At 42.4% G+C, this 26,887-nt stretch overlaps 1 protein-coding gene across 4 annotated transcripts in view; it reads left to right on the top strand.

Moving 5' to 3' along the window:
* P4HA2 (prolyl 4-hydroxylase subunit alpha 2) overlaps positions 1–22,815 on the top strand; it is a 67,387-nt gene extending 44,572 nt beyond the window's left edge. For 2 of the 4 annotated variants that reach the window (XM_077326890.1, XM_077326889.1), the window contains 9 exons: positions 3,970–4,169; positions 4,981–5,157; positions 11,028–11,098; positions 11,384–11,483; positions 13,128–13,181; positions 17,438–17,503; positions 18,982–19,050; positions 21,361–21,457; positions 22,351–22,815. In XM_077326890.1, coding sequence (XP_077183005.1) covers positions 3,970–4,169; positions 4,981–5,157; positions 11,028–11,098; positions 11,384–11,483; positions 13,128–13,181; positions 17,438–17,503; positions 18,982–19,050; positions 21,361–21,457; positions 22,351–22,421 — 905 coding nt within the window. In that variant the 3' untranslated portion in view covers positions 22,422–22,815. The other 2 variants (XM_077326891.1, XM_077326892.1) reach the window with 2 other exon arrangements.
* Positions 22,816–26,887: the final 4,072 nt, after the last annotated feature.

Raw genomic sequence — 26,887 nt, 5'->3', positions numbered from 1 at the left:
CCCGCTGCATTTAGCTGCAGCGGGCTTGATTACTAGTAGAACAATAAATCAGTAAAGCAAGATCCATCTGGAGTGCTGATGCAGTGCAGAAGATTCTGATTGAACTCAGTAGATCCCTTTTATATGTCTTCCCCTTGCCTATGCCCAAATGCAGTCATGCATGCTGGGTGTTCAGTCATATGCTAAAGAGTATATGAGGTTTGAGTTCCTCACATTGGGATGCCAGCCTCCAGGTGGGAACTGGAATTACAGGTCATCTCTAGACTGTTGAGATTGGTTTCCCTGGAGAAAATGGCTGCTTTGGAGGGTGTACTCTATGGCACTGTGCCCCCCTGAGGTTCTTGTCCTCCCTAAATCTCCTGGAGTTCCCCAACCTGGAATTGGTAGCCCTTACACCCCACCCCCCGGTCCCTTGCCAGGGAGACCGGGCAACCTCCACTTGCATATCTCCTTTGCTACCCTGTGCAAGTTACTTGGATTCAGGACAAAGGGACTTGTAAGACTAAAGAAGAAGAGTTGGTTCTTATATGCTGCTTTTCTCTACCCGAAGCAGCTTACAGTCACCTTCCCTTTCCTCTCCCCACAACAGACACCCTGTGAGGTGGGTGAGGCTGAGAGAGCCCTGATATCACTGCTCAGTCAGAACAGTTTTATCAGTGCCGTGGCAAGCCCAAGGTCACCTAGCTGGTTGCATGTGGAGGAGCGCAGAATCGAACCTGGCATGCCAGATTAGAAGTCCGCACTCCTAACCACTACACCAAACTGGCTCCTGTCTTAAGGAAAGACAGGAGACTGGAAGGTTATATGAGAGGGACCCACAGACCTCTCATCCCCCCCTAACATCCTGTCCTTCTAATACTTGACCCCTATTAGACCCCTAGCTCTTAGACCAATCCACTATGCAAGTGATTGTGCCTTTGGTTTGGGTCAGTGGCTTTGTGCTGGGTTCAGGTTTCAGCCCATTGCTGGAAGCAACAGGCTGACTTGAAGGCAGGCAAAAACTCAGTGTCCAAGAGAAAATGCTGAATGGATAAATGGAATGCAGAGTCAGACCGTTGGGTGAGTCAAGGATTCATTCAGGCAGTTCAGGAATATTGGCAGAAGGAGCTGGTCCCAGGCAGTTGCAAAGTTGCATCTGTATCAGAAGCTTCTTAGCCCCAGGGTAATGTAAGTCACCAGTAGCCTCTCAGTCCTCATGTTGTGATTATTTACAGACTTCTGCAGACAGCAACCATCTTGCTAATCTGGCATGGTGCCTTTTAGACTGAAGCTATCATCGGGCACATGATAGCCTGCATTGGTTAATTGGCTCAGGTGAGCGGAGGTGGGGGCTAGCAGAATTTGGAGACTGGACAAAGGAATGAGAAGCTTCTGCAACAACTTTGGAGTCTAAGCCTTGGTTTGTCTGCGGCTCAGTTTCTTTCTGATGGTCAGAGCTCTCCACCTGTTTTGCATCTGGCTGAGCTAAGCTCTCATCTAGCTGAGGCTTGAGTGAAGCTGGGAGTTCCTGGCCAGAGTCTTCCTTAGATGAGTCCTCACTAATTGGACCTGGGCTAACAACAGGCTTGCATTCTAATGTATGATAATAACAACAACAATAATAATAAGAGGAGCTGGGTTTTTCTTTTATACTCCACTTTTCACTACCCAAAGGAGCCTCAAAGCAGCTTACAACCAATTTATATGTGCACAAAACAGCATGAAAGCAGGTTCTGCACTATAGGATCTCAGCATCAGATTAGTATACGTGGTTAATATGACCCTTTTGGTAGCTCTTCTCTCACTCAGTGGGCATTGCTTGGCAATAGAGCCCTTCCTGCACACATGCGGTGATATGTACAGGAAGCAAGATGAGGGGATTTTGCGGGGGGGGGGGGGAGGGAAGGCTGCTCTTTCAGTTACCATGCAGGGTGGTTCTGGGAGTATAACAGAGAAGGCAAAAACTTTGTGCTATCCTGACATGAGAAAAATGTAACAGAGAGATGTGCTTGTGTGCACTTCTCATATCCCTAGCTAACCCTCCTTTCCCCATATGTTCTGAGAATGAGTAGCTTTCATTAGATGAAGTAAGTGTCTCATTGGGTGGGGAAAAGATACATATCAGCCCTGTCCGAATGGTAAGGTTATGCCTCGTGCATCACCCCTAACTTAATTTCAAAGATTCGTTGCTCCTGAAAGACACATGCCCATTCCGCACCAGGATCAATGTTGCAAATTGATCACGGAAAGAAAAAACGCAATTTAAAATAGTGGAATTCGTCGTTATGCATACCTGCCTTTGTAGTGGAATCCAGTTGCATTTCAATCGTTTCCCACAGGATTCCGGTCTCGGCAAAAATCGCTATCCAGGAAGCGATATTTGCCGAGCTTTGTCCCGCCCCTGGCCATCAATCAAACAAGCAGCCAATGGGCGGCCGTTATCATGCTCCCGAAAAGCCCCTTTCCCTTTAAGGCAGGTTTAAAAAAAAAAACACGCTGCAATGAATCTGTGTTGATTCGTTGCAACAGAGAGACCCATCTAGCTGGCAGGTGGCGTGTGAGCTGCCGTTTCATCGTTGCCACGCTCCCCCCGAGTGAAAAAAAAAATCCCCCCCCCGGGCATGGGCGTGATTTTCGGCTGAAAATAAAGGGAACCAGCAAACGGGGCTGTGTGGTGCTCGGTGACTTAAAACAGCTCTGTGGAGGGACTGCAGCCGGGGAAGCCTCACTGGGTGAATGAAGGCTTGCCGGTTCGTTGCTCTCCGCTCGCTCCGAGAAAAAAAAATGGCAATCGCTTCGCCGGAAGATCAGAGGAGAGAGCCAGGGGGAGGGACTTTGCTGAAACTGCAACAATGGGAACGCACAGAACTTTTTCACTAGTGTTCCAGATTGGTTGCAAGAGTGTAGCGCTTTCCAGAGGGTGAATCCACTTTTTGGGATTTCCCTGGAAGCGCTACAACAAAGCGCTTCAAGCGGGACTGTTTCAGGAGTGTGGCAGATTGTGTACGACGTTGTGCATAACACACTCCTGCTACAATGAATCTGTGCAGTATGGGCCACAGTAATTCCCAGTTCAGTTTTCTTCCACCATTTCTATAAATGTGTATCCGAAAACAAAGGCGGCCCAGGTGGGCTTTAAAAAAAGAACGTAAAGAAAAATGTTGAGGCTATGATATAAAGGTACTGCTATAACCACTAAGGAGTTGAAGTTTTCTCCAACAGTAGGAGAAACGACCTGCTGACCATTCATATGCAGGCTGTTTTTAACTAAATTACTTGGCACTCCTTTCATTATACCAAATAATTCAGAGTACTTTTTCTATTTAAATTCTGGCAGCAGTCAATACATTTCATCTCTTACATTAGAGTTAATTTTATCCCAGTGTGGAACAATCTTTCCTTCCATTTGTGTCAAGGATCAATTATGTCAACACTGCAGACAAAAAATGGTTCCATTTGTAATGTTGGAAACTTCTTGTCAGTGTAATTTTTCAGTGCAGTTGCTAAGGTCTTATTAAAGAACTGACGGAGACATGTATTTAACAAAAAAAATCCATTTCTGAAGCCTCTTGTAGAAGTGGTATTCAGAATGTTCTTAACCATCTTCTCACTCTCCTCTACCATATGTATGGTTGACAAATAGCATTTTTTCCAGAAAAGGTAAGACTTTTCTTATTCCATGGTTTGGTTGGAATGTTCTTGGGCTAACTCATAACACAAAGTGAATACTTATTTTCCTCTTTAACTGGTGTTTCTTTTAAGGTAGAAAGGTGCAGTGTATAAGTGAAGCATGGATCATATTATTAATATTCCATTTCTTATCTGTAATCTGTTCTCAAATAGTTATTTAAATTTACTTCAAGCTTGTTTGAGAAGCATAGAAGGAATTCTTGTGCAAAGTAACTGGGGTAATGTAAAATTGGAGGTTCCCTCTGATAAGGTAATTAGATAATGTAATTGTACTTCTTTTTACCTTTCTTTCCAACCAAGATCCCAGTCACGAAAGAGCAGGCAGCAACATGCGGTACTTTGAGACACTACTGGAAAGAGAAAAAGAGCACCAGGTGTTAAATGAGACCTCAGACGCAACGGAAGCAGCCCCCCAAGGTGGGATGTATGAAAGGCCTCAGGACTATCTGCCAGAACGTGAGATCTATGAGGCCCTCTGCAGAGGAGAAGGTGTGAAAATGGTGAGAGAGTAAAGAAGATGGGTAAAAAAATAACTATTTACTGTGGAAATGCATTCCTCGAGGCCATACTGCATTACAGGAACTTGTTGATATGCTGCCTCATGGAAATAAGGATACATGAAGCTCAGGTTTGCTCCAGCGAAGACAGTAGAACTATCTTTGTCTGCCTCTCTGCCAGAAATTATTTGTTTCCAAAACAGACATCCTGATTCACAGTATACTTGAAACAGCTTTCGAAATATATCTTAAAACACATGATCAGAAACTGTCACAAAAGTAAGCAGCATTTTCTGAATAAAGTTTGAGTCCAGTGGCACCTTTAAGGCCAACAAAGTTTCACTCTGGGTATAAGCTTTAGTGTTCACACATACCTCCTCTGATGCATCTGAAGAACTAAGTTGGTACATGAAAACTTATGCCCAGTGTAAAGCTGTGTTGTTCTAAAAGGTGCCACTGGACCCAAACTTTGTTCTGATGGTTCAGGCCAAAGTGGCTACCCTCCTGAATCTAGCATTACCTGAAAGCACTACAGCTCACTAAAAAAAAAAAAAAACATTGCTTAAAAAGTTTTTTTTAAATAGCCAATTGCTTAAAAATTAGAGACATACATAAAAACAAAAGCAACAACCCCCCTTGCTTGTTGGAATGGAACAGTTTGTGAAAAGCAGGGAAGGCCCTTTCTCACCTTGTGCAGGGTGATGCCATAGTTCGGGGGGGGCACCCAGAGAAAGGTTATGCTGCCAATATCTGCACATTTAAGTAAAGTTTTGTGTTTTTAAACTGTCACCTTTTCTTCTGGATTTGTACTCAGACACCTCGAAGACAAAAGAGGCTGTTCTGCAGGTACCACAATGGAAACACAAATCCCAACCTGATTATAGCACCATTTAAAGAAGAGGATGAATGGGACAGTCCACACATTGTCAGATACTATAATGTCTTATCAGATGAAGAAATAGAGAAGATTAAAGAGTTGGCAAAACCGAAAGTAAGTATTCCAGGTCTCCAAAGAGAAGATGCTGTGTCAGCCTTTCATTTGGTTAGTGGGACATGTTAATTAATGAAAATATGGAATTTGGTGCTTAAATATGTAAGGGCCAACCAAGCTAACTCTTGACTGCAACAATACATGTGGAGACAATCTATCTGAAAACTTAAGTTGGGAGTAGTTGAGTCATAGTGTTTAACCAGGCTTTATGTAGTCATGAGCCCTCTTTTGAAAGTCAGCACAGGAGCTCTAGACTGGGGGTCATCAACCTCCAGTCTGCGGACCAGTGCCAGGCCCCGAGAGCCTCGGCAGCGGGCTGCGGCTCCCTCTTCCCACCCCCCCTGCAGCGAGAAGCTTGCCAGGTTGCAAGCAAATCGGCCGCTGAAATGGCCAATTAGCTCATGGCCCGGCAAGCTTCTTGCTGTGGGAGGGGGGAGAGGGAAACGCGACCGCCGGCATGCAGGTGGTGCAAATGTGCATGTGTGCACCCGCCGCGCATGCATGCTCACGCATGGTGGAAGCAGAAACATACATACACGACAGTTTTGTGCATGCCACCACCATACGCAAATGTGCATGTGCGGCGGGTCCAGTATGTGTGCATGCACGAAACTGCCACGCATGTGCGTTTGCGTCGCTGCCATGCACAAATGCACATGTGCGGCGGGTCCGCACATGAGCGTTTTTGCAGGGTCGCCGGGTCGCTGTCTCCCCCCACCCCTTGGCAACGGGCTGCAAGCTTAAAAAGGTTGCGGACCACTGCTCTAGACTACACTAGAATTCAATTCCCCCAGAGCCATTGGCAAAATTCTTTGCAAGTGTGTCAGGATGACAGACTCGAAAACAACAGCTTCTTTTGCAAGCAAGCGTTTATTTCAAAGCGGATCTATCCAGGATGTTTAAAGCTGAAAATGACTTGTCAATTCAAAATGCAGCTCTTATCCCCCAAACCTTCCTGCCCAAAGATGTTCACACACACACACACACACACACACACAATAAGCTCTTCATGTCCTGGTGCCGTCCGGGAAGGCGTCCAGTAATAATAACATGCCTACTCCTGGCCTTTGAGCACCCAGAGTTACTACTTGCAGTGATAACAGCACTTGTTACTTTGCTGGCAGATTAGCAGACAGTTCAGGGTTAGAGAACAGACAGACAACATGGCTACACTAGGGCTAAACCAGAATATATTATGGCAGTAATCAGGGGATTCCGACACAGTGAAGTATTCATGCTGGATGGACACTCTTTCCAGCTGACCTCCTCCTCCTCCTCCTCTTTTGTTTTCGTACAGCACAAGGTCTGTATCAGTCCCAGTGCTGCCATCTGTCATGAGGAACTGTGGTTGCATCTGCAATCCTAGATACCCTTACTTTAGAATGTCACACTGACTGTGGAAACACTGGCTTCCAAATAGGCATAGAGGTTAGCATCTCTGCTAGGCCTGTCAATCTCAATTTTTCCTTTTGAAACTACATAAAGTAATGCAAGGTCTTAGACTAATGTGTATACTTGAATGTTTTATTCATTATAATTTGTACAGCCTAGCAAAAAACTAAAATATTTTAATGGGACCATGTTATAATGAACCTTTTCATTTTGACCTTTTCTCTTTCTCCCCAATCATTCTTATAAAATACCTTTATTACAGTACTTTGCGTGCTGAGCTCCCTTGCATAGTTTTTAAAGGCCATTGATTTTTGTGCCAGATTTCACATGCATTCAAACTGCTTGGTGTAGTGGTGTAGCAGCCTCTAATCTGGGCAATTGGGTTTGATTCCCCACTCCTTCCCATACAGCCAGCTGGGTGACTTTAAGCTAGTCATAGTTCTGTCAGAGCTCACTCAGCCTCACCTATCTCACAGAGTGGCCTGTTATGGGGAGAGGAAGGGTAGGCCACTTTGAGACTCCTCTGGGTAGTTAAAAGAGGGGTACAAAAAAAACAGCTCTTCCTCCTCCTCCTCCTCCTCCTCCTCCTCTTTGGTCTCATGTTATCCAGGTACAGTACAGGGCAGCTGACGTTCTATCATTTACTGAAAACATGATTATATGAGTTGGTGTTCATGGAGCTTACATACAAAGAAATACAGTACTTCAGTTTCAATAGAATTTCTCTGCACTTAGCACTGAATGAATGATGGAGGAAATGTTGGGAATGGGAGAGAAACCTTTTAAAAGAACATGAAAAATATGAAGGTGATTCAGGGTATTTCTGAAGTCATGAAGTCATTGCTTTCTGTTTGTCAGCCAATTCTTTGACTGAATTTTTTTGTTTGCCTCATATTTTTTACCCTTATTAATTCAGACATTTTTATAATGCTTTACAATTACCTCATACTTTTAAAAAAGCTGTGCTTCGTGTTCAAACTGTTTGGGACAGTATAAAAGCAGCAGCATGAATTCTTTCATTTCATGTTATTCAAAGTGAGTGCTTTGTACAGTTAATATCACCACTACAAAGGGCGGTATTTTAACCTGAAGTCATGTAAGGTTTGAAATGGATGCATACTTGAGTTTGGTAAGAGATCCTTTTTGGAGATGGATCATTGAAAAGTGTGCAACAGGTCTGAAAATAACTGGATGAAGTTCCTTTAGAGATTGATGTAAAGCAAGCAAAAGAATTATGCTATGCCAGCTTCTGTTGATTGTACCAAAAAATGATACTTTGAAACGGTGGTGATACAGCCCCAGGCAGGAGAAACACTAAGTTCAAGGAAACTTTTGCTTACAATGTATTGTTTTACTAAATGAGCTAAGAAGAAGATTCATAATGAAATAAATTTTGCTGCATGGCTGTGAATTGCATCAGTTCTATAAAACATATTGTGTCTCTGCCAAAGAAATAACTGATAGGGTTGGGAAAGAATTTTATTTTCCAGTCACCATGTGCACTCTTCCGATTTTGCCAGCTCTAACATGCAGTAAACAGTAGGATGGGATTGCTGATGTAGTAACATTCAAAAATACTAATTAATATGCCAGTGCATTTTAATTCTTATTTGTTTAGGATAACAAAAGCTCATAGAAAAAATAAACCATATGGTGAGGCAGCCATAATGAGAAGTTCAGAATGCTAACAGGAATATTTCAATCTGTGCATTCTCATTTCATCTAGTGCTAATGGATCCAGAGACTGACATTCTAAGTAAATTCTGACCTCTGTTTTACTAGCAAACTATATTTTGTGTGTGTGTGTGTATTGGAAACACCAGGGATCCTTCCTTCCAGTATTATTGATTTATCATATGGCACGTGCGCAGCATAGAGAAAGAGATTCTAGGATTGGTCTGGCAGCCAGGCAAGAGACATCCAAAGGTGCTTTGCCACTGCCTGTCTCCACACCATGACCCTAGTGTTCCTTGGTGGTCTCCCATCCAAATAGTAGCCAGGATTGGCCCTACTTAGCTTCTGAGCTCTGATGTGATTGGGCTTGCCTGGGCTGTCCAGCTCAGGCCTTTCCCCCAGTTTTCTAGGATAATCATAGAATCATAGAGTTGGAAGGGGCCATACAGGCCATCTAGTCCAACCCTCTGCTCAACGCAGGATCAGCCCAAAGCATCCTAAATCATCCAAGAAAAGTGTGTATCCAACCTTTGCTTGAAGACTGCCAGTGAGGGGGAGTTCACCACCTCCTTAGGCAGCCTATTCCACTGCTGAACTATTCTGACTGTGAAAATTTCCCCCCTGATATCTAGCGTATATCGTTGTACTTGTAGTTTAAACCCATTACTGCGTGTCCTCTCCTCTGCAGCCAATGGGAACAGCATCCTGCCCTCCTCCAAATGACAGTCTTTCAAATACTTAGAGGGCTATCATGTCCCCTCTCAACCTCCTATTCTCTAGGCTGAACATTCCCAAGTCCCTCAACCTATCTTCATAGGGCTTGGTCCCTTGGCCCCAGATCATCCTCATCGCTCTCCTCTGTACCCTTTCAATTTTATGTACGTCCTTCTTGAAGTGAGGCCTCCAGAACTGCACACAGTACTCCAGGTGTGGTCTGACCAGTGCCATATACAATGGGACTATGACATCTTGTGATTTTGATATGATGAATCATTCTGACCCAAATCAAATTGCACACACCTTGCAACTCTTTTTGGTATTTTTGCTCCTGTGCCTCTACATATCAGAAACTGATAAGATGACTGAATGGGTGAGGCAGTATAGATATAGTAGCTAACGAGGTTTATTCATCAGTACAGCAACTTTGCATGGTGCATGCTGGTCAAGAAACTGAGACAAAAGGCAGCTGCATTCCATTATGTGAAGCCAATGTAAAGTGTTTCAAAAGCCCTTGACTGCAGGTTTTATGGTTCTTCTGCCAGACTGCAAGATTTTCTCCCCTCTGACCCTAGTGCCTGTCTATGCCTAGTTTTATATCAAATCTAATATTTAAACATAAAGAGATGGGAATCGGTGTATGGGTGTATCAGTTGCCTGATTTATATTCTTCATGCATGTTAATTGGGGACATGAGCAAGTGCACACATTGAAGTTTTGCCTAAAACATTGTACAAAACTCAAATGCGTTGTTTGCTCCAGTAAAACTGATTTTTCTCCAGGACTAATATTAGAGCAAGAGCCTCTTGTGGCACAGGGTGGTAAGGCAGCAGAAATGCTATCTGAAGCTGTCTGCCCATGAGGCTGGGAGTTCAATCCCAGCAGCCGGCTCAAGGTTGACTCAGTCTTCCATCCTTCTGAGGTCGGTAAAATGAGTACCCAGCTTGCTGGGGGGTAAACGGTAATGATTGGGGAAGGCACTGGCAAACCACCCCGTATTGAGTCTGCCATGAAAACGCTAGAGGGCGTCAGACATGACTCGGTGCTTGCACAGGGGATACCTTTACCTTTACCTTTAATATTACAGCACTGCTCTATAACAAATGCATGATATTTTATATATAAACATCCTCTATTAAAATATTTTTGCGACCATATCCGGAATATTTCTCTTTGTAATGTTAAATACACTAGCTCTTTAGGATGAACCCAGAGAGCAAATCCTGCAGCAGGGGTGGCCAGTCTGTGGCTCTCCAAATGTCCATGGACTATAGTTACCATGAGCTCTGTGCTGGCAGGGGCTCATGGTAACTGTAGTGCATGGACATCTGGAGAGCTGAGCCACACCTGTCATACAGCATTTGGAGTACCAGTACAGAACATGCTGCAAGTGCCAAGTGCCTTGAACAGGAGGTGCACATATTTGATATGTTGTCATTGCACTACCCATGTTTATCTTATTTAAGCTCTTGTCCAAACCAGAAGTAGTCTGCATGGTGAACTGACACAGGCATAATATGTGTTCCCATGTGTTGTGTCTGCTAATTCACTGTGTGCTTGTACATTGCTCCAGATTGGTCATTGTAAAATATGAGAACATCCTAACATACGGGCATTTTCTATTTACCACTCATGTCAGATTGCACTGAAGCAAGATGAGTTCAGAAGATTTCAGGACAGCTGGAAGTCTTTGTTTTAGAATCTGGTTCTTAGGTGATGTGATTTAGAAGAGTTGGTTGCTGCTTTTTCTCTATCAGAAGGAGTCTCAAAGCAGCTTACAATAACCTTCCCTTTCCTCTCCCCAAGACAGACACCCTGTGAGATAGGTGAGACTGAGAGAGCCCTGATATTACTGCTCAGATATTACTGCTTTATTTATGTAGCTTTTGATGGAATCCGAGTTCATATGAGTTAAATTTTGTTTGCCATGGAATTCTGCACCAGTGTGCAGAATAAATTTCTAGTTGTTTCGCAACATCACTGTGTCATATATGCTTGAAAATGGAGGTTATGATGTGAACCCATGCTCTGTAACATACTTTCAGTAATACTTCAATTATTAAATCTTTATGTTTCATTGTCCACAGCTGGCAAGAGCTACAGTGCGTGATCCCAAAACTGGTGTATTAACTGTAGCCAGCTATAGGGTATCTAAAAGGTAAGGATTCTAGGAATAAAAACTGTTTTATGCATAAATTAAAACTATTTGCAAATTCTATGTTTTTATATTTTTATATTTTGCAATTTTTTAATGTTTTGCAATTACAGAATTGCTAGAAATATGCAAAATTTAAAAAGCTGGAATTATAAGAAGGCTAAAACTCAGAGAAACAATGTATTGGTTCCTGCCATCTTCCTGGTCCCTAAAGTGTTCTCAGTTTGTGTTTTACAATTACTGGATATGATTTTCTAATTCATGGATGAAAATTTTCTTTTCTGCAAGTGCGTGGCTAGAAGAGGAAGATGATCCTGTTGTTGCCAAGGTGAATAGTCGAATGGAACACATCACAGGGTTAACAGCGAAAACAGCTGAATTACTGCAGGTCAGTGCTGAGGCGCATTACGAGCAGTACAGCCTTGGGGGTTCCATATCAGTGTCCTGTCCTGTTGAATCCACTCCTGGTTTGAAAATTTATTGATATGCCACTCATTTAGGCAGTCCTGAGGGTTCATTCAGATATTGACACAAATGCAACTTTCCCCTAATCTTTCCCTTGCACATGGATAACAGATTGAAAGCTTCATGTTTTAACAAGCCTTCTGCTGGATCAGTTGGCTGTGGCAACTGAACGCAGGGACCTGGGCAAATGGGAGTTCATTTCTCCCTCTCAGACTGGTGTTCTGAACTGGAATTAAAGAGAAAATGGTCATGAGCACTGCAGATTTACCAGTCATAGACAAGTGATATATTAATGCTGCCAAAGAGTATGGGCAAGCAACTTCCATATAGCAGTGCTTCATGTAGTGGCTTCAGTGGCTCAAAGCCACTTTCATGTATTGTTTGATATAATTATTCACATCTTATAATTATTCCTCCTGGGGAGGAAAGCTATGGCAAATCCTAAAAAGCAGAGACATCACCCTGCCAACAAAAGTGCATCTAGTCAAGGCTATGGTCTTCCCAGTTGCAATGTATGGCTATCAAAGTTGGACCATAAGGAAGACTGAGCGTCAAAGAATTGAGGCTTTTGAACTCTGGTGCTGGAGAAGACTCTTGCGAGTCCTTTGGACTGCAGGCGAACAAACCGGTCAGTCCTAGAGATCAGCCCTGACTGCTCCTTAGAAGGCCAGATCCTGAAGATGAAACTGAAATACTTTGGCCACCTCATGAGAAGGAAGGACTCCCTGGAGAAGAGCCTAATGCTGGGAGCGATTGAAGGCAAAAGAAGAAGGGGACGACAGAGAATGAGGTGGCTGGATGGAGCCACTGAAGTAGTCGGTGCAAACTTAAATGGACTCCGGGGAATGGTAGAGGACAGGAAGGCCTGGAGGATCATTGTCCATGGGGTCGCGATGGGTCAGACTTGACTTCGCACCTAACAACAACAAGGGGAATATCCACATAATTGTCATGGAAAGAATTTGTCAAAATATTTTCAAATCTATATCCTCCTTTTGGACGGAGGAACTTCCCCCAACCTTGGAAGCCTTTCTCCAGCATAAGGATGGCTTCCTGATTTGCTTAGTGGGGCAACTGGTTATGTACCATTGCAGGTGTTGCATGGCGTGCCATCACACAGAACTGATTTTCATATTCATGCATGCTTGACCTGACTTGAAAATAGTTCCTCGGAATCTTGTATAAAATTTTATGTCATGCTCCCCCTCTCATCGTCCTTTTTAATTAGAAGTGCTGCCATATTTGCTTTTTAATCTGATGAGTTCATTTTAGATCAGTGTATATAAGTACTGGTTATTAAAGAAGTTGCTAGCATCTGTCAGTGTAGAAGAGGTCCAAAATATTAAGTGGTAAAAGTCTGGAGTACATTGCACAATTGGGAACTTCTGGTATGCTGACAGGTGGAGGTCATGCCTTCTCACGTTGCTGCTGTTGAAATCCATCCAAGACAAAAATGTGCTGAAGTTGGTTTCACTTGATTTAGTTGGGTTTTTTAAAAAATCTACAGAACAAATATTCGAATGACATTTATTTTATTGAAAGCATTATCATTTTCTCAACATGTTAGGTTGCTAATTATGGCATGGGAGGACAATATGAGCCACATTTTGACTTTTCAAGGGTAAGTACCTCAGTATCAAACTTCTTTTGCATTTCTGTAGGTTAATGGTGACAATATGAGCTATGGTCAACTATCAGCATAATGGGAAGTTTTGTTTAGGAAGTTGCCACTGAAACATCATGCCATTGGTTGTTGGTGGGATTGAATGCATGTCCTTTGAAAGACCACACATTAGCCATAGCTGACATATTGCAGTGCTCCACAGAAATTCTGTCTAACATACTTCCAATTATTTGGAGTGTTCTGGCTATTCTAATGAGTACCAAAGTATAATTGTTAAGAAATACCCTTGGTGATGGATGGTTTGATTATCTCAAAACATACAGTCATCTTAAAATTACCAGAACAGGTTGGCTGCCATCAAACACATCTTTCCCACTATGTTTCCCCAATATTTATATAGGCTGGCTTAGAGTGGCTTCCATCATCTTGAAATCACATAGATAGCTGTGTATACAATCTGTTCTACATAATATATTTCTGTTAAGGGCTTGGAGGAGGAGCGTTTCTCATGACAGTACCACTCAGCTTAACACCCACTCAGAGGCTGCAGATCCCTGCTGCATGAGAGCTGCCCTGCCAGTGAGTTCCCAAACAACTGCCTGCAGCCTTTCCAGGCCCTGGGGGAAGGGGGAGGCCGTCCACAGGGTTCTTCCCTCCCCCCCCCCCCAGTCTAGCGCCTGTTATATTCCTGAATGCAATGGGCTTGGTTCCTAGTTAATCTATAATAGGCATAGAAGTTTTGTGTTATGACATCATAGCACTCAAAGGTTTTCTATCCCATACAAGTGGTAGCTGATGAAGTGGAGTGAACCCAAAGAAATTCAAGAATGTGATGAAGTGGGTTGGTGATAGTCTTGTGTCCCTTGTCATATTTGAGCCTGAAAAAGATCAGATGACATGCAAGGTTCTTGACTCAAGTGGGACCACTTTGCAGCTCCAAGATTAAATGATCTAGGTGGCTTTACATAGAAGATATGGTAACTGTGGCCACTGTTATGGAACACCAGCTTTTTGTGCAGTAGACTATTTAAAATAAAATGGGGGAACTATTTAAAATAAAATTTAAAATATTTAAAACATTAGGAATAAAGCCAACCTTTATTATCTCGTGGACCAGTATTATAAAACTGGTATAAAAACAGAACACAGTAGTGACTACTGTAATAGGCAGGTTAAAAATGGGGAAGGAGATAAATTTAATTTTAAAGCTTGAGTGAACAAAAACATTTTGGTGTGACACCTAATCACCTGTAATTGTAGGTAGGAGCCAACTTCTAGGGTTGAAGACATTCCATAGGGGAGGTGTCACTCCTGAGAATGGCCCATCCATAGTTGGTGCCCACCTTTTATAGACGGGCAGAAGAATCAGTGCTTGAGATGAGGATCTTAAATGGCTTATCTGAATATCTGTATCCATCCATCAGGAACTCACATAAACAGTGTTACACGCTTCTAAGTTCATTCAGGGTGTTTAGGATTGCATGCCCAGCCTCTTATGTTTTAATTTTCAAAGATAACCTTGCAACATTCTTCTTTTCAAAAACAGCCCAAGCATTTGCATTTAATGCTCTTTTCTTCAGATACACTTTATTAGGTTTTATTATCTTAAATTGTATGCCATTAAAGGCGATCTATATCTATGATCTTGGTAGCTTACTCAAAATCTTAGCAGGAATCTTAGCTAGTACTGGATTAAAAAAAAAAAAAAAAGCTCAGGCGAAGCAAATTTTATTTGTGTTATCCAACATTTCTGAGCTAACCCTCTCAGTCTAGCATCACCTTTTTCTTATTCTGTTGTTGCTGCAGCTGTGTTGGCCTTGTTCAGGCAACATGTTCAGTTCCCCTTTTCCTGTACTCCTTCATGGAAAAAGAATACCTTTTTTTCACAAGCGGAAAATTAGAATAGAGTGCCATCCAAACAGGGCAATTTAATTTGGAAACAAATCAGCATGCATTTAAAGCCTTTGTATTCAAGAAGATTAACATAACAAAGTCAGGATTCAAAAACAAGCAGCAAGATCCACCCTCTTTGTCTGGGGAAGTGTTGCACTTGGAATCTAACTGATGGTTAACTGCCAAGGATATGGGAAATCAACAGTTGGATTTATTATGGATTTGGATGGGTCCTCCAGGCTCTGTATGCAACACAGATTAAAACTAGAATTGCTGTAAACTGTTGCTTTACAGTAATTAAAATGTCCACAATGGTTCTTTGGCAGTTGACTTGAATAGCTTTTGGGGGCAGTTGAATTGTTTTAATATGTGCCTATTTCACATTCTCCTATAGCTGGGGTATGCAAAATGCATCCTTCTTCAGGCCATTATACATTTTTACAAACACAAGAGGGCCACATCACTATGTTAACTCCAAATCCTAATCTTTCTGTAATATATCTCTATACTCTGTAGTGCTTTTGCCCCATCCTGACTCCACATCCCACAAGCTTGGTATCTATTTTCTTGAATTCTGATTCTCTGCTGTCCCATTCTGCAATGAAATCCCTTGTTTTCCCTACTTCACCCCATAGCACTTCCTGCTTCTTGCTTCATTACAGAGGTCTCTGTTCTCAGACATTTCTATTCTGTTTTTCTTTTGTGTTTTTGCACCTATCGTTTACACTTTCATCTACCGTAGAGGTCCCTCTGCACCTCAACTATCAATTTCTTACATCTCCTTGCACCCCCTTTTCTGTATGCATACCATAGTGCCCTCACAGTTCTCCCTGTACCTCATCATTTATTTTCCTTTTATTTCTTTCCTGTTATCTTTCCCCTCACACTCAGTTGTAGTATTTTGTGAGGGAAGATAGTTAAAATTCTCTCTAATGTGACCTGATACAATAATGACGGTTTCTGGAATTTTGTGACCTTAACTTCTCATTAATCTAGAAAGACAGCATTGTCTCAGCAAGAATCATTATTTTTGTTTCAACACATTAGAGCAGTGTTTTTCAACCTTTTGACCATGGAGGACCCCCTGAAGTATTCTTCTGGTTTTGAGGACCCCCCGAAGTGATGTCAGCTGGACACACTTCCGGAAGTCATGCGCTATTGGAAGAGTTGTAATTCACATGGCCTTCCCTGTGTGGTGCAAAGGCTCTTGATGGCCTTCAAGATTTGGCTGCTGTGCGACACAGATTAGTGGACTGAATAGGACATTGGCCTGATCCATCCTGGCGCCTTTTTTCCCCTTATGACTGGGACAGTGATGGTATTATTCTTGGTGCTTGGGGGACAACAGTGGGAGGACTTCTTCAGTTCTGATCCTGCTGGTAACACAAAAGGCCTTGAAGTTCCCTGGGATTTGGTGACTGTGTCACACGGAGGGCTGGAGTGATCCATCGTGGCCTCTCTTATGTTCTTATGATTAGCTGGCAGTCCATCTGGTGCATATTCCCAGTCAGGAGCAGGGCTGGCTTCTGCAAGATTACACTGCAGGAAGGTGAGGAGGAAGAAGCTGTGGCCGGGCTCTAGGCTTTTGGTGGAGGGAGGACACCTCATCCTACCCAGAAAGCTTTAGCCCCCTTGCTCAGGCTTTGGCCACAGCCTTTTGAATCCATCTCAGGCACCTTTTCCCTGAGGAAGAGCAAACAACCAGCCCAGAGTGCAGGGATTGTTCTGTTCAGAAGCATAGGAGATTGTACTTCTTTGATATTGCCAGCCCCCCCCCTTCCGGAGGTTGGCATCTCTAGCAGTGTGTGAAAGTCAAATTTAGGTGGGAGTGGGGTGGGTCTAATAGATATGTCAATTGTGGTGACACAAGAAGACACCTGGGAACCCCAATTCCTATGATAGGAAAGTTCCTGTGTGCATAGCATCATCACTGAAAATAAATCCCCAATAAAATAAAAGAACACCTCCCCAGGGTTTGTGATGTATGTATTTAAATAACCATAGCTTGGCTAGATAAAGTTTGCTGCCATTGTAATGCTATGTTAATGCATCTTGTATCAAGCTGTTTAGCTTAAGCCTTTAAGGCTGCAGTCCTGTACCTACATGCTTGACTGTCTGTCCCATTGAACTTACTGGGACTCCAAATATACATGCGTAGGGATTGGGCTGCACATTCTCTTTCCAGTGCTAGAAACGCATTCCACTTCAGAAGTTGGGTTAAAGTTGTTGTTTGTTTCAGCGGCCCTTTGACAGCACAGTCAAAACGGAAGGAAATAGGCTAGCAACATTTCTTAACTATGTAAGTACCTCTGTGACTTTCGCTGCGTGCTTGAAGTTTGTAGTTTACTTTCTTTTTATAGAAAGATGAACCAGATGTTTTCAAGCGGTTAGGGACTGGGAATCGCGTGGCCACTTTTTTAAATTATGTAAGTATAAAAGTGCTGGGTGAGATTTTTTCCTCAACATCAGCAGTGTAAATATAACCACTTGCATGAATTTTAGGGATTTACTACTGGTGGCAGATCCTGACTGTGGGAATTTCCTGGCACTCTCAGCAACTGATGCCATTGTGGTATCTGTGGAGGAAAAAGAATACAACTTACTGTGTTCACTGTTAAAATTATGCTAGCTTCAGAATGAGCTAAATATTTTCAAAGTAGAATTGTTTTTGTTTAGAGGGATTGAGAAATTTATTCCAAAATGGTTATTTGTGTAGGATGTGTGCTGAGGATATTCTCATCTTTATCAGGCTGCACCTGATAGCATTTGATGTTGTGAGTGTTTCAGGAAAGCTCTCCATTTTTGCTTTTACCCCCAGCCCCCAGGAGGGAAATGTAGTAAATCTATTCGCAGTAGAAACTTTTATTCCAGCTGACATATCTTAATGCTTTGTCCAACACCGCATGTTTAGAGAGCAAAGTATAAATATACGTTTGTGCAGCATCTATTAAAATTGACTAAGCATGGGTTTCTAAGATTTTGGTATTGGGTTTCCTAATTCTGACCTAGTACTGGCTTCTCCTGACATCTCTACTGCCATATTATTATTCCCGTTTTGTATTCTCTCTGCATGCACATACGTTTGCCAGACTGACAATATCTGTGGCAGAGTACTGGAAATCTGAGTCACCAAACCTCTTTGCTCCTCTCAACAAAATAAGTTAATGCAGCAGCTCAGCATTACCTGGCTACCAACTTCATATTGCAAGTGAAATGTGCATACGGGTTGGCAAATTATCTACATAATTTGAGGTTAATGGAAAGTAATACTTTTGTGTAGGATTAAATCTTTGTGATGCTTGCAAATGTATATGCATTTGAAGCATCACAAAGATTTAATCCAACTTTGGGTTTACTCCTTTGGTGGAGGAGCAGTGTTTTTATTGGTTTTGTTGCAGTGGACCACACTCCTAGCTTTAACTGCAAGAATTTGGATGTGTATCTATAAGCCCAGTGGCTAAATCTAAGAAGCCCAAATGTAGCAATTGCATCTCCTTCAGGAAGGCAGTGCCAGTGATTATTGTCTAACATACTCAGCGTAGTGTTCAGGGTTTGGGCTGGTTAGTGGCATTTGTGGTTCACTGCTCTGATACTGTTGTTTAGCACAGACATAGTATCAGTTTTACTGCCACATGTCAGACACACAGAGGCTTCAGAGATGCACTTCATTAACATTAAAAATAGCTTAAATGGCTATGTAGGGTTTTTTTTTTTTTTTGGTCTGGTGTAAACTGTAAAATCATTTCATTTCCGTTGAGAACTGGTACTCTATACTCCTGTATTTTAATCCCAACCAACAGTCTTCAATCTAATTAAACTCTGTATAGACTAAAATAGCTGTATAGACTAAAATAGGTTGTGATGCTAAATCTTCAGCTGTTTTCTGTATGTGTTGGTATTTCAGATGAGTGATGTAGAAGCTGGAGGGGCAACAGTTTTCCCAGATTTTGGGGCTGCAATTTGGCCCCAAAAGGTGAGTGCTGACATTGTCTGCAATTAGTGTTTTTCCTAATTAAATGATAAATTAAATGCTAAACAGCATTTTTACTCTTCCCAAGCATTCTTTCTGGGCAATTTTTACCCAATCAACTCTTTGACAAGATGAGTGACAAAGAATCCGCTGGCATGATTAATATGTGGTGGTGGAAAGTTCTGTCAAGTCATAGGTGGTTGTGGTGACCCCAGGTAGAATTTTCAAAGCAAAAGACATTCAGAGGTGGTTGGCCATTGTCTGCTTCCATGTCGTGACCTAGGTATTCCTTGGGAGGAATACCTATCCAAACACTAGGCAGAGTTTAGCTTCCAAGATCCGACACAGTTGGGCCAATCTAATGATAGATTGTTTAATCTACTTTTCAGTTTTGAAATGACGGCTGTTTTCCTTCATGAAATAGCACAGACAGGATGAGACTGCTTTGGAATTATTAGTTTGATAAACGCTCATCAGTTAATAAGCACTGAAGTTTACATTCCAGTTGTGGCAGATAGTCAACCATTTTGATTTTTAGACTGAAGTTGGGATGGGGGAATATTTCCCCAATACCATTTCTGCATGAGGAATTTGCCGCTCTCTCTCATTGCTTGCAGATTTTAATGCAGCTTCCTCATGACGTCAGCAGCAACCCACGGCTGTGCAAGGGTTGGAGCGAGTTTTGATCATTTTTGCCCTGTGATGAGGGAAAGCAACAGAATCTGCTACCCCTTTTTTGTTATGGCATACAACAAGGTTCAAACCGGGGCAAGCCTCTCTGAAAGAAGAAACGCTCAACAGTCTCAGTAGCGGTTTGCCTGCCCTCACACCTCCCCTCCCCTCTCCATTTCCAGATCCTGGGGTTTTTCAAAAAAATTCTGCAATTCGCATTGCAACAGGAACACAAACTGACATACCCGTGTATCTGTAGAAATAAAATGTACTGTCATGTTCTCTTCAAAGTGCACAGTTATACATTGGGAGTAGCCAGCAACCCTACCTGAAACACATTCATGTTTTTGTTTTCTGGTGGGATGTCATAAACAGGCAAAGAGTGTATGTGTGTGGGGGTGTCATGAAGCAGATCTCTCCCCATTAGCATGGCATCTATGTTCTGTATTTTTATTATGCATTGTGAACACACAAGATATGTTTAGATTCAAATGTTGGTCTGAAGTATAGCCCAATAAAATCAGAGTCCAGTAGCACCTATAAGACCAACAAAGGTTTATTCAAGGCATGAGCTTTAGAGTGCAAGCACTCTTCATCAGACTATGTTTGTTTACTTCAATGGCCATAGCTACGTGGATGCATTGCTTTGGTCGTCTAAAATGGTGGCCACCTCATGTGCCATGGAGGGGAAGAAATGTTGGTGGGCAAAAAGAATGTGACCATGTGATCCTCATGGTACAATCACCATGGCTAGCATAAGTCTCGAGCCAGTCAGAAATTCTAACATAATTCTATTGTTGTGGCATGTCCCCAAAGCAATGTGGAAGTTTCCTTTTTTTAAAAAAATAATAATTTTGGGCCTGGAGGGGACATTTGAGTCCCCAAGAACCCTGCTGAGAGGGGATTAGTGGCTTGAGTTGATTGACAAGTCAAGGAACGGGGGGAAACATACGGGTTGCCCATGCTTCCAGCTTTGCTGTCACCTCATCAAGAAGGGAAAAGCTGCAATAAGGAAGTGGAATAACGCAGGAGGGGTCTCCCATCAGGAAGCAGCCAACACATGGCTTACGATCCCACTAACAAGCAGGAGATGGCATGCATTTTACGCCCCCGTGCATATATGGACTCTGTTGTAAGTTCCTCATAACTTGGTGCAGTGTCTTTCTCCAGCTACTACTGCTGCAATTCCAGTGCCATATTGCCTCTTTCTCCTCTGAATTAGCCACATTATTCCCCCCCCCCCCGGTTAGGAATCTGATAGTGAGTGTCACATTATGTCTTTTTGAAAGCAACTAAAACCAATTCTTAGATTATGGGCAATTCTAGCCATACAGTATACATGAAGATCAGCTATCCTGAGAATTCCACTGAGGAAAATTTAGGCAGTTCAGACTTCGAGGGAACAATGTAAATGAATAAGTGAACACTTTCACAGATGTAGCTGAGAAATGTCAAAAGAAGTGAGGCATCTGATAATTGCAAATTCCTAAAAACAAACAGCATTTTTGGCTTAGCCGGTTCAAGCCAAATCTTCAGGGCTTGCAGAGGCAAAATGTTTGAAAAGCTGTCAGGTATTCTTTGAAGTTAGGTCTTTCTTGCTCATACTCACTTAAATTAGTAAAGTCTTGTTTTCCTCTCCAGGGGACAGCAGTATTTTGGTACAACCTCTTCAGAAGTGGAGAGGGCGATTACCGAACAAGGCACGCAGCATGCCCAGTGCTAGTAGGGTGTAAATGGGGTAAGTAAATCCTCTCTTTGGTCATAATGGTAGAAATAGCAGATTCTCTGAGGTGTCAAAGGACAAAATGATAGATAGCTTTTGATCTGGGGTTTGGATATATTATCAGTAACTAAGTTGTCTGTCATTTTATCCTGTGACAGCTTTGGGTAATGTTCCGTTCAGATTCCCTCACTGTTTAATTTACCTCCATGATTTTGAAGTCAAGGCAAAGTAAGCAGTTTTGGAACTATGATCTGCAGTGATCTCCAGAGCAACAATACCATATAGATAGCTAGGATAAATGCCATATTTAAGTAACATTTTAAGTAGCGCTTTTGTGCATCTGAAATCTCAGTATACATCGGGATTGACAGACCTTTAAAGTAGTGGTGGTGGGGGCCCATGTTTTGTGGCCAAAGTAGCACCCATGAGGGGATACTGGCATGTAAACCCACTTCCATTTTTCATGCTGCCCAACTACCATAGCGGGAAATTATCCAGCATTTATTGCAGCCGAATGTATATATGAACATTCAACCTCTCTTCCTCAGGGTCCCAGACCACAGTACGTATATGACTGTGTGACCAAGGATCAGACGGGAAAGAGGTGTGCAGAGGGACCTCTGCTGAGCCTTTATTCTGTTCTCCTTTTATCCATGGAGCGAATGAATCATTTTAATGTTGATTTGCAGACTGATGCCTATTTGAAACATAATTTTGGGATATGAGCCACTCACTAAATCTTTACAGTCACTTCTTGCTGGTGCTCTCCAAGGGGGGACTTAAATTGGAGGTTGCTTACAATGCACCCCACTTGTCTTTTGCTATTGCCACAGCAGCATTTTGTTACAGGAAATAGATGGGATACATGGAGCCTAATATTTTGTTCGTGTTTTTTTTTTTTGCCACAGTATCAAACAAGTGGTTCCATGAACGAGGAAATGAATTTTTAAGACCATGCGGAAGAACAGAAGTTGACTGAAACTGACCTACTTAGTGTTTTTTCTTCCTGCCCCCTTTTGTATGAACAGTCCAGTTCATTTCTGAGAAATGACTCCTACACTACTATAAAAGAATGATGGCACTTTTTTAAAAAGGAAAGATCGTGTCTCTCAGTGAGTGAAAAAGAGCTCTTTTCACCGTTGGGGCTACAAAGGCTATTTCTGCCCACATATCACCACACCATCCTGTTTCTCTGTCCTGTTCAGTTCTCGCATCATCAGAAATAATCCTTTTGTCCAATTCATTTTTAGCACTATGGTCTTCTGCCTTCTAAAAATTTGGCATTTGAAATATTACAGATGGTCATTGATCCAGTTTTCAAACACACAATTTTATTGAATTTTAGGGTGTGCAATAAATTTTCTTTGAAAGAAGCATCATTTGTGGTGGGTATTTCTTTCATGGCAAAGTCTGCCTTTGTTATTCCCATATTCCCTGGGAATTCCCATTACTAGTTGGTTATTTCCATCATCTTGAGGCCACAGAGGGAAGTACAAAATCAAGGGAAAGAGCCAACTTTGTTTTCTACTTGCTACACGTTTATATTTTTCCCTGGCCTCTTGCCTTGCTTTCCGTTTTGTACCTCTACCTATATGTAATAGTTAGTGACTTCGGTTTCCTTGCATCTGAGGAAGTGTGCATGCACATGAAAGCTTATATCCAGAGTGAAACGGATTCAAACTTGGTTCTGTTATATAGAGAGGTAGTTTATAAAATGGGAGCCTCGTGTGGAAGAAGTCCTAGATCTCATACTCTGTGTGCCTCTTAATAATCACGATTTGCAAATTTTGATACACATAACCAGGCATGTTTTCTAGATGAAAGATTATTCTGACTAAAATCTTATGCACATCTAGTTGGAAATACCTGCCATTCAACTCAGCAGGCCTTCCTTGAAAGCAAATGCCCATAGCTGGTTTAGCTGTTAGTCTGTCAAGCCAGTTGAGAGGCCTTTGGGGCCATACGGTACAACTGATATACTGCTAAGTCATGCAACTGTTATCTTCCCTTTGGCTGCTTGGAACAGATTTCCAGCACTGACATTTGGTGCAGTCGTGCCAGTACAGAGACACGAACCAATGGCAGTGGAAGCTATATTTTTCCATGTTTTTCTTGGAGCAGAAGAAGCTGTGAAAAATACTGAGGGCTAGTAAAGGATCTTGGGGCAACAATCTAGTTAGTGTAAGATCCTGCATTAGCCGCTGCAACCCTACACGTAGCATGGCCACAAATTAGTCAGTTACCTTACAGAACTGTCTTTTACTTCCTCTATGGAAAGACATGTGCACTGTTGGTTTTCTGAAGAATTATCCTATCAAGATATAAGTTAAGGTTCCGTGGTTCAGTTAGGGCTCCTAAGCAGTGTGAATTAACTTTGCTATTTCTCCTGTCCAAAGTCTGGAATTTCCTCATTCGGCTAAGTTGTGAAGGCAATTGTTATTCACTCCTGAGTAATGCCGGGCAATGAGTTCCATCTACTCAGCTGGCCCACTGGGGTATATGAATTCAGCAGCACATTTGGATGCAGCTCTTGCTTTATCAGTCCCTAGAGCACCACATAAATTTGTCTGTGCCTTAATAGGCCCAGCTTTCTATTCCTCTAGGGGTTTCTCATTTTCTTGTTTTATGCAGTCACATAATCCTGAAGCACAATTATGTTGGATAGAACTGAGCCTTTGCAATAAACACAGGTAGAGTGCTGCTTTAAGAGACCAAGGAAATGTTTTGGATGGTGGTTCCAAGAAAAAGAGTAGGTTAAACACAACCTATTTATGAGTAATTTCTGTTGGTTCAGTAGAATGCAGTTTTAACAAGAAGGTGCAATAACCTGATGCTACTTAAAAAGCACAAAATCTACTATGTGTGGACATTTGTTCCCACTTTAGTAGGTCATGCAACATGTGGTGAAAAGCTTGGAACTGCTTCAGTGCCATTCCGCACCGGGATCCATGTAGCAAATTGTTTGCGGAACGAAAAATCGCCATTTTAAATAGTGGAATACGTCGTTATGCATACCTGCCTTTGTAGTGGAATCCAGTTGCGTTTCTATCGTTTCCCACAGGGTTCCGGTCTCGGCAAAAATCACTAGAAAGGAAGCACTATTGCTGAGCTGTGTCCCGCCCCTGGCCATCAAGCAGCCAATGGGCGGCCGTTATCATGCTCCCAAACAGCCCCTTTCCCTTTAAGGAAGGTTTAAAAAAAACACACACACACACACCCATTGCAACGAATATGCGTTGATTCGTTGCAACGGAGAGACCCATCCAGCTAGCAGGTGATGTTTGAGCTGCCGTTTCATCGTTGCCACGCTCCCCCCGAGTGGGGGAAAAAAATCCCCCCCCTCACGGGCGCGATTTTCGGCCGAAAACAGTGTGAAAAATAAAGTGAAAATAAACCAGCAAACGGGCCTCTGCGATGCTTGTGCTTGGTGACTTTAAACAGAGGGACTGCAGCCGGGGAAGCCTCACTGGGTAAACGAAGGCTTGCCGGTGCATTGATCTCCGCTCGCTCGGAGAAAAAAAAATGGCGATCGCTTCGCCGGAAGATCAGAGGAGAGAGCCAGGGGGAGGGACTTTGCAGAAACCGCAACAATGGTAACGCACAAAACTTTCCCGCTAGTGTTGCAGATTGGTTGCAGGAGTGTAACGCTTTCCGGAGCGTGAATCCACTTTTTGGGATTTCCCTGAAAGCGCCACAACGAAGTGCTTTTTGCGGATTGGTTTCAGGAGTGTTGCAGATTGTCAACGACGTTGTGCATAACGGCAAAACTGTAGTGATTTCAATTAGTAACCATTGTGCTATTTTGGACGAATGCGGAACGGCCCTCAGTTTTTGGAGTCCTAACAGCAGAAGGACCTTGGTATGTTACCTAATGTAAGTAAATAACTTCATACTTTAACAATATTAAAGCAAAGGCACAGGGGAAAGTAAAACTTTTTTTTCTTTTGCAAGCCATTGGCCGTGCTTATATATTCAGCAGATGTACAAATAATAAATCTTTATTCTTGTAGCCCATCTATCCTATGAGGCTCAGGGTGGATAACATCAATAAATAAATCAAGATACAAACATAACTAGCATTAAACACTGAAATTATATATTACATTTAAAACATATTACAGTATTGCAGTACATGACTACTGAGGAGGCTGTAATTTTTGAACAGACTGAATTACCCTTGATCTTCCAGTAGATGTTTTCCTGGGGGAGGCCAGCCAATTTGATGTTATTAGGTGTTATATTCCTAGCCTCAACCAGAAGCCTGGCAAAATAGCTCTGTCTTGCAGGTGTCAAGCGCTGACAAAACTCACAAACAAAACTTCTATAAGAAGAAAGCTTTAATTGGAAGCAGATCAGTTCACTATAACATTCAAAGTCAAGTCTGTTCAATACAAGAACAGTAAGCACTTATCAATACTTTTCTCCTGCCCAAAACTTGAGCGTTCCCAAGGGAGGGGGGAAGCCCCTCACCCAGGTGCCATCCCAGGCTTCCTGCCAAGGTGTTAAAGCTAGTGCGGCCTTGGTCAGGCCGGCGCCTCAGGCTAGCTGATAAGATGTTTACAGGAACCAGGCAACATTGTTTCACAGCAGGGAGAATATGCAGTGTGAAAATGCAAGGATCAAAGAAAGGGGGGAATCAAAGGAAAACTACAGGCATTTGGTTACATGGGAATGGTTCAGCAAAGACACAGCATTCAAGATGGAGTCAGACAGGTTCACCGAACAATAATCATGGCAGAGAGCAGGGACTGATCCTGACAGCAGGCCCTGCAGAAATTATGAAGGTTCCGCAGGACCCTGTTATCTGTTGGCAGAGCATTCCACTGGGCTTTCCCCTTGCCTTTTCCCTTACCCCTTCTGCCCCTTTCAAAGTCCACTTGATGCTAGTGACATTATAAAATAATGGCTTCTCTGTGCCCTTAGTGAACACATAAAGCTATCTTAAAATTAGGACATATTTCACTTTTTTATGATGGCGACTACAGCTATTTACCTTGTTTTGTACAACATTTCTAAATGTTTTCATCTGCCAATTGCCGTGGCCAGGTATTCATGCAATCTCTAGATAGTCATGTTACTTTAGTCCTCAAGCTATATTCAGAACAATCTCTGGCACCCACTAATAACACATGGAACAGCATGTTTGTATTTACAGCAATCTGTGCAGCATATGGTGGATACATAAACTTTGGGATGCAGTAAGAATCCCAAACCACAGCTTCAAATTAAAAGTTCTTGGAACGTCTTGGTAGGAAACTAAAACCCAAATTGATACTCTTTGTACTCTAATAATCCTAGGCCCCTTCTAAGCCTTCAGTGTCATTCTTAGAATGACACTGTGAGAGACCTAAGATTGAAGCTAACTACCAGTGGATATGAATAGAAATCAGTGGAATTTTCTGTTACCTGACAGCACAGTTCCTAGAAAACACATAGCAAGGCTAA

This window comes from Paroedura picta, chromosome 3, assembly GCF_049243985.1.
Source record: "Paroedura picta isolate Pp20150507F chromosome 3, Ppicta_v3.0, whole genome shotgun sequence".
Lineage (NCBI taxonomy): Eukaryota > Metazoa > Chordata > Lepidosauria > Squamata > Gekkonidae > Paroedura > Paroedura picta.
This window is presented reverse-complemented; position numbering and strand designations above follow the sequence as displayed.